The sequence below is a fragment of the Oncorhynchus nerka genome, linkage group LG15 (assembly GCF_034236695.1).
Source record: "Oncorhynchus nerka isolate Pitt River linkage group LG15, Oner_Uvic_2.0, whole genome shotgun sequence".
Lineage (NCBI taxonomy): Eukaryota > Metazoa > Chordata > Actinopteri > Salmoniformes > Salmonidae > Oncorhynchus > Oncorhynchus nerka.
Window position 1 is genome coordinate 70745268 of NC_088410.1, and position 8280 is coordinate 70753547.

Sequence of the window (8280 nt, forward strand, 5' to 3'; positions counted from 1 at the left end):
ACCTCTATCTCTCTCTCTCTGTGTTTAAAGTACACCTCTCTATCTCTCTCTCTCTCTGTTTAAAGTACACCTCTCTATCTCTCTCTCTCTCTGTTTAAAGTACACCTCTCTATCTCTCTCTCTCTCTGTTTAAAGTACACCTCTATCTCTCTCTCTCTCTGTTTAAAGTACACCTCTATCTCTCTCTCTCTGTTTAAAGTACACCTCTATCTCTCTCTCTCTCTGTTTAAAGTACACCTCTATCTCTCTCTCTCTCTGTTTAAAGTACACCTCTATCTCTCTCTCTCTCTCTGTTTAAAGTACACCTCTATCTCTCTCTCTCTCTCTGTTTAAAGTACACCTCTATCTCTCTCTCTCTCTCTGTTTAAAGTACACCTCTATCTCTCTCTCTCTCTGTTTAAAGTACACCTCTATCTCTCTCTCTCTCTCTGTTTAAAGTACACCTCTATCCCTCTCTCTCTCTCTGTTTAAAGTACACCTCTATCCCTCTCTCTCTCTCTGTTTAAAGTACACCTCTATCTCTCTCTCTCTCTCTCTGTTTAAAGTACACCTCTATCTCTCTCTCTCTCTGTGTTTAAAGTACACCTCTATCTCTCTCTCTCTCTGTGTTTAAAGTACACCTCTATCTCTCTCTCTCTCTGTGTTTAAAGTACACCTCTATCTCTCTCCCTCTCTCTCTGTTTAAAGTACACCTCTATCTCTCTCTCTCTCTCTCTGTGTTTAAAGTACACCTCTATCTCTCTCTCTCTCTCTCTGTGTTTAAAGTACACCTCTATCTCTCTCTCTCTCTCTGTTTAAAGTACACCTCTATCTCTCTCTCTCTGTTTAAAGTACACCTCTATCTCTCTCTCTCTCTCTCTCTCTGTTTAAAGTACACCTCTCTCTCTCTCTCTCTGTTTAAAGTACACCTCTATCTCTCTCTCTCTCTGTTTAAAGTACACCTCTATCTCTCTCTCTCTCTGTGTTTAAAGTACACCTCTATCTCTCTCTCTCTCTGTGTTTAAAGTACACCTCTATCTCTCTCTCTCTCTGTGTTTAAAGTACACCTCTATCTCTCTCTCTCTCTGTGTTTAAAGTACACCTCTATCTCTCTCTCTCTCTGTGTTTAAAGTACACCTCTATCTCTCTCTCTCTCTGTGTTTAAAGTACACCTCTATCTCTCTCTCTCTCTCTGTTTAAAGTACACCTCTATCTCTCTCGCTCTCTGTGTTTAAAGTACACCTCTATCTCTCTCTCTCTCTCTCTGTTTAAAGTACACCTCTCTCTCTCTCTGTTTAAAGTACACCTCTCTCTCTCTCTGTTTAAAGTACACCTCTCTCTCTCTCTGTTTAAAGTACACCTCTCTCTCTCTCTCTGTTTAAAGTACACCTCTCTCTCTCTCTCTGTTTAAAGTACACCTCTATCTCTCTCTCTGTTTAAAGTACACCTCTCTCTCTCTCTCTGTTTAAAGTACACCTCTCTCTCTCTCTCTGTTTAAAGTACACCTCTATCTCTCTCTCTGTTTAAAGTACACCTCTATCTCTCTGTGTTTAAAGTACACCTCTATCTCTCTCTCTCTCTCTGTTTAAAGTACACCTCTATCTCTCTCTCTCTCTCTGTTTAAAGTACACCTCTATCTCTCTCTCTCTCTCTCTGTTTAAAGTACACCTCTATCTCTCTCTCTCTCTCTCTGTTTAAAGTACACCTCTCTCTCTCTCTCTCTGTGTTTAAAGTACACCTATCTCTCTCTCTCTCAAAGTACTCTCTCTCTCTCTCTCAAAGTACACCTCTCTCTCTCTCTCTCTCAAAGTACACCTCTCTCTCTCTCTCTCTCTCTCTCTTAAAGTACACCTCTCTCTCTCTCTCAAAGTACACCTCTCTCTCTCTCTCTCTCTCTCTCTCTTAAAGTACACCTCTCTCTCTCTCTTAAAGTACACCTCTCTCTCTCTCTCTCTCTCTCTCTGTGTTTAAAGTACACCTCTCTCTCTCTGTGTGTGTTTAAAGTACACCTCTCTCTCTCTCTCTCTGTGTGTTTAAAGTACACCTCTATCTCTCTCTCTCTCTGTGTTTAAAGTACACCTCTCTCTCTCTCTCTCTGTTTAAAGTACACCTCTATCTCTCTCTCTGTGTTTAAAGTACACCTCTCTCTCTCTCTCTCTCTGTGTTTAAAGTACACCCCTCTCTCTCTCTCTCTCTCTCTCTCTCTGTGTTTAAAGTACACCTCTATCTCTCTCTCTGTGTTTAAAGTACACCTCTATCTCTCTCTGTGTTTAAAGTACACCTCTATCTCTCTCTCTCTGTGTTTAAAGTACACCTCTATCTCTCTCTCTCTCTGTGTTTAAAGTACACCTCTCTCTCTCTCTCTCTCTGTGTGTTTAAAGTACACCTCTATCTCTCTCTCTCTCTGTGTGTTTAAAGTACACCTCTATCTCTTTCCCTCTCTCTTTCACACACACACACACACACACTGTGGTAATTCAGCTGATACAGGGCAACCCACGGGTGGATGTTTAACCCACACTTTCTGCTGCTCTGGCACTAAAGTCTAATTGCCTGTCACACTAGTTTTTTATGTGTAGTGCCTGTGTTAAATCAAATCAAATCAAAATTGTATTTGTCATATATGCCGAATACAACAGGTGTAGACGTTACAGTGAAATGCTTACTTACAAGCCCTTAACCAAAAATGCAGTTTTAAGAACATCAAAGAACAGCAGTAAAATAACAATAGCGATGCTATATACAGGGGGTACTGGTACACGGTCAATGTGCGGGGGTACAGAGTCAGTGTGCGGGGGTACAGAGTCAGTGTGCGGGGGTACAGAGTCAGTGTGCGGGGGTACAGAGTCAGTGTGCGGGGGTACAGAGTCAGTGTGCGGGGGTACAGAGTCAGTGTGCGGGGGTACAGAGTCAGTGTGTTAGTAGTAGTTTGCGGGACACAATAAACTGCAGGAATGCTACTGTCCCCCTGTCCCCCTGTCCCCCTGTCCCCCTGTCTCACTCACTCACTCACTCACTCACTCACTCACTCACTCACTCACTCACTCACTCACTCACTCACTCACTCACTCACTCACTCACTCACTCACTCACTCACTCACTCACTCACTCACTCACTCACTCACTCACTCAATAAAGACATGTCATATTGTGTATATACACAGTGTTGTAACGATGTGCACATAGTTCAAGTAAAAAGATCTGAAAATAAATCAACATAAATATGGGTTGTATTTACAATGGTGTTTGTTCTTCACTGGGTGCCTTTTTCTTGTGGCAACAGGTCACAAATCTTGTTGCTGTGATGGAACACTGTGGTATTTCACCCAGTAGTTATGGGAGTTTATCAAAATTGGGTTTGTTTTGGAATTCTTTGTGGATCTGTGTAATCTGAGGGAAATAGGTCTCTCTAATATGGTCAGGATGTTAGGAAGTGCAGCTCAGTTTCCACCTCATTTTGTGGGCAGTGAGCACATAGCCTGTCTTCTCTTGAGAGCCATGTCTGCCTACGGCGGCCTTTCTCAATAGTAAGCGTATATCTTTCTGTTTATAACCTCCAGTAACCTCCAACACTCATCTACTCATCTACACTATAAGTCTTTATTATGGCTATGCTGCACAAAGCCAGCAAAAACAGCCAGAGTATATAGTCCCCTCATTGTATTTGTGCGCGTGTGTTTGCCTGCATTTGTGTTCATGTTCTTGGGTTGTCGAAGGTGGACTGTCTCACATGAAATTCCAAATGCCGTTGTTGCAACACCTTTTCCCATCTTTTCCTGTGGTTTAGTTGAGAGAAGGAGGAGGTTCAACATCAACGACCGGATTAAAGAACTGGGCGGTATGATCCCCAAAACCAACGACCTGTAAGTCATCTCACTTCACTGTGTGTTGTTTGTTCTTCGATGTCTAAGTGGTCTGATGTACATGGCCTTCTTCTTGTACGCCTATGTGCAACTAGACTATGGTCATCAGAAACAAATGAGATACTTCTAAAGGTGTTCTTCTGGAATGTTCTGTAGGGACGTGCGCTGGAATAAGGGCACTATTCTGAGGGCTTCAGTAGAGTACATCAAGCGTATGCAGAAGGACATGCAGAGGACCAGAGAGGTGGAGAACAACTTCAAGAGGATGGAGATGGCCAACAAACAACTGTGGCTGCGCATCCAGGTAACACACACACACTCTGTCACACACACACACTCTGTCACACACACACACTCTGTCACACACACACACTCTGTCACACACACACACTCTGTCACACACACACACTCTGTCACACACACACACTCTGTCACACACACAATCTGTCACACACACACACTCTGTGTGCTTTATTGGCATGGGAAACATGTGTTAACATTGCCAAAGCAAGTGAGGTAGATAATATATAAAGTGAATATATAAAGTGAAATAAACAATAAAAATTAACAGTAAACATTATACATACAGAAGTTTCAAAACAATAAAGACATTACAAATGTCATATTATATATATACAGTGTTTTAACAATGTACAAATGGTAAAGGACACAAGATAAAATAAATAAGCATAAATATGGGTTGTATTTACAATGGTGTCTGTTCTTCACTGGTTGCCCTTTTCTCGTGGCAACAGGTCACAAATCTTGCTGCTGTGATGGCACACTCTTTCTGTCTCTGTCTCTTTCTGTCTCTCTGTCTCTCTGTCTGTTTCTCTCTCTCGCACACGCGTTCTCCCTGCTCTCTGTGTGTAGGAGTTAGAGATGCAGGCTCGTCTGCACGGCCTCCCCAGCTCCTCTCCCTCTGGGATGGGTTCTGGTGACCTGATGGGTTCCTACGTCAAACAGGAGACCAGCCCTGAGGAGAAGCTCCAGCAGCAGCAGGCTCAGGCCCAGGGCCAGCAACACCTCCACCACCCCCAGTCCCACCACCTCCAGCCTCAGCAAGGCCAGCTCAGGCAGCTGCCCCCTCTGCCCCCTCACCTCCAGCCCCAGCTTCCCCTCCAGTACTCAGCCGTGGGCAGCTCCCAGCCCTTTGACTTTGCCCAGTCGCTGGACTTGTGTGACGGGGTGCCTGGCTTCCCAGAGGGCCTGTCGGGGCTAGGGGAGCTGGGCGGCCTTGGTACCCAGGGAAGGAGAGGCGACCTGGGCTTCCTGATGATGGACGAGCCCCTGTCTCCTCTGGGTGGAGACCCTCTGCTCTCTGCCATGTCCCCTGAGGCCTCGGTCGACTCCAGCCGCAGATCCAGCTTCAGCATAGAGGACACAGATATACTGTAGATGGAGTATACACACACACACTGTAGAACCACACACAGTGTGTACACACACACACTGTAGAACCACACACAGAGTGTGTACACACACACACTGTAGAACCACACACAGAGTGTGTACACACACACACTGTAGAACCACACACAGAGTGTGTATACACACACACTGTAGAACCACACACATAGTGTGTACACACACACATATGGTACGTATTGTACACACAGTAGAAATACACCCTGAGCACTGATATACTGTGACATGCTTATGCTCTGTTCAACAACCCAGCCAGCATACATTTGCACTCTAAACTCCCACACACACACTCCAAGCATGCTGTACAAACACTGATACACACTTACACACACAAACTTGACATTCTCATAGATGCACACCCTTTCTTAGCACTCGTATAGATACACATTCAACAGCAATATGAGAAATGAAACCATGTTTCAGATTGAAATAATTGTGTCCTACCACTGTAAATATCAGAGCACCTCTGAATGATAAACAATCTATTACACACACACGCACACACACGCACACACGCACAGCACAGACAGATTCTAGTTCACTCTAACACAGAAGAGACCCTGTTATTTGAAGGGTGAGGCACTGACAAAGGTTTGAGACACAGACCTCGACCCCTTACTTTGTAAAACACACTGGCATGACCTCGAGTCTGCAAGCTACTGCCTTCTCCTGTGTCACCTATGACCTTTAGCCTTAAGGGTACTGCCAAGTCCACTCCATGACCTCTGACCCCTGTGTGAACTCTGAACATTGAGGAGAGATGGTTTGGCCTTGATTGTGAGGTGTTGTAGCGTTGCAAGGGGTTATATAGCTCCACAGGTTTCTAAGTAGTGCCACTGTGTAGCATCATAGGGTGCTATGTAGCGACTCAGGATCTCCTGTAGCCCTGACCCAAACCTGCCAACGGGCCTTGTGTTAGCCACCTGAAGACCCACTCTCTCTGGCTGAGATGGAGGGTGGGAGAGGGTTGTCTTTTAGTAAGTTGTACTGTATAGTTAGGAGAGAGAGGACCAGTCATAGAGATTTGCTTAGATAACCCAGTAATGTCATTGTCTCCACTGTAACAAACACACACACACACACAGCAGTGTGCCTTGAGGCTGTGTTCAAATCAAGACTTTGAGCGAGACTTCGGTACCTCACCCAGTCTGTGCATGTAGAACTGTCAGCTTTGGGTCAACCAGGTTAAACTAGACACTCACCAGGTACAAACCAAACCAACTCTGTAGAAACCAAACTACAGCTGTACAATACATAAATAAACTAACAGGAAAACCAATAGCTTTCAGATGTGGGTGAGGGACTGAGGTCAACGCTTTGACTTGATATGGCTTATGATCAGTACAGAGAAAAGGAAGTCAAATGATGATTTTAAAGGTATTTGTCTGTATTCTATTATAGTTTGTTGTTTTATTTGATTTCATCTCCCAATGCACTGGAAGCTATATTATTTAATTGACTTTGTACATTAAAGACTTTTCAGTTTTATGTCACTTAAAATGTATTTTATTTCGTATTTGTCCTTTTTATTTTATTCCTAAAGTACCTTTTTCTCTAATAGCCATTTAAAAGTGAAAGTATTCAAGCCACTTGCGTGACAGTGTACGACCAGTGGGGAGCCATATTCTATACTTCTCTTTGTGGAAGAATGATTCAAATGTCACCAGGCTTTGAAGAGTTTAGAAGATCATGTACATTTACAGTATGATGTCATTTTTATATTGATTGGGATTTTCTCTCTTTTTTAACCTATAGAAATTGGAGCCAGAGACTAAGTTGAGAGGTGATTTTATTTTATTTGATGAAGTTTTAATTGTGATTTTTGTGAATGTGAAGATTGCCTGTACCGGTACCAAGCCAAACCCAAGCACCACAACAACAGGGTATTTTCCTTCATGGTGCCACTTTTGACCCCGACTTTGTTTTCCATTTAGACTACTTCCTTCTGATGGAAGTCCGAACTACCATGGAGTTCTGTTGCCTTAGCGTTGGCACAGCCTTGAACAAACCTGACCTTCTCTCTGTCTGCCAGAGTTCCCCTTTACCCTGCTCCAATGTTTCTAATCAATTGTTTTACTTTTCTGTATATTGTCCAGCCAACATTTTAAAGAGCTTGTCTGCAGATATTGTGGCGTGTTGTCCCCTCTGTGACTGTCCCCCTCCCCCTTGTCACTGTATTCGACTGATTCTGGCCGACTGGTCAGGGGAAACTGGCATTCTGGTTTTGCTTTGGATATAAAATGTTTTACCAAAATCCACCCAGCGCTCCCAGAGTGTTTCTTTACTGTCTGGGTGATGTTTCTGTGTGATGCATGCAGATGAAAGTGTGTGTGTGGTGTGGTGCGTGTGTGTGTGTGTGTGACATAGTTTGATCAGTGTCTTGGAACAGCTTCATCATACTGTTATATCTGACACCAACATTGCTGTTCCTATTTTATTCCACCAGGGAGAGTCAGAGACCCATCTGACAAGCCCAGCCAGGGTCCCTCTCTCTCTCGCTCTTTTTCGCTCACTTTCAATTCAATTTCAACTGAACCTCTATGGGATCAGTGTCCCCCCCGCTTGACGGTTGAACTAACGTAGGCTAATGTGATTAGCATGAGGTTGTAAGTAACCAATACATTTCCCAGGACATAGACATATCTGATATGGGCAGAAAGCTTAAATTGTAGTTCATCTAACTGCACTGTCTAATTTACAGTGAAATAATACCATGCTATTGTTTGAGGAGAGTGCACAATTATGAACTTGAAAATGTATTAATAAACTAATTAGGCACATTTGGGCAGACTTGATATAACATTTTCAACAGATATGCAATGGTTCATTGGATCAGTTTATAACATTGCACATCCACTGCTGACATCTAGTGGCCAAAATCTAAATTGTGCCTGGGGCTGGAATAACACATTATGGCCTTTCTCTTGCATTTCAAAGATCATTGTACAAAAAAAGCATGTTTTTTTTCTTCTTTGTATGATCTTTTACCAGATCTATTGTGTTATGTTCT

The 8280-nt window shown here is 43.4% G+C and overlaps 1 protein-coding gene across 1 annotated transcript in view; it reads left to right on the forward strand.

Annotated features, from left to right (window-relative positions):
* Positions 1-7528, forward strand: part of LOC115125325 (transcription factor EB-like) — an 89307-nt gene extending 81779 nt beyond the window's left edge. The window contains 3 exon segments of the mRNA XM_065001861.1: positions 3767-3842; positions 3999-4146; positions 4716-7528. Coding sequence (XP_064857933.1) covers positions 3767-3842; positions 3999-4146; positions 4716-5240 — 749 coding nt within the window. The 3' untranslated portion in view covers positions 5241-7528.
* Positions 7529-8280: the final 752 nt, after the last annotated feature.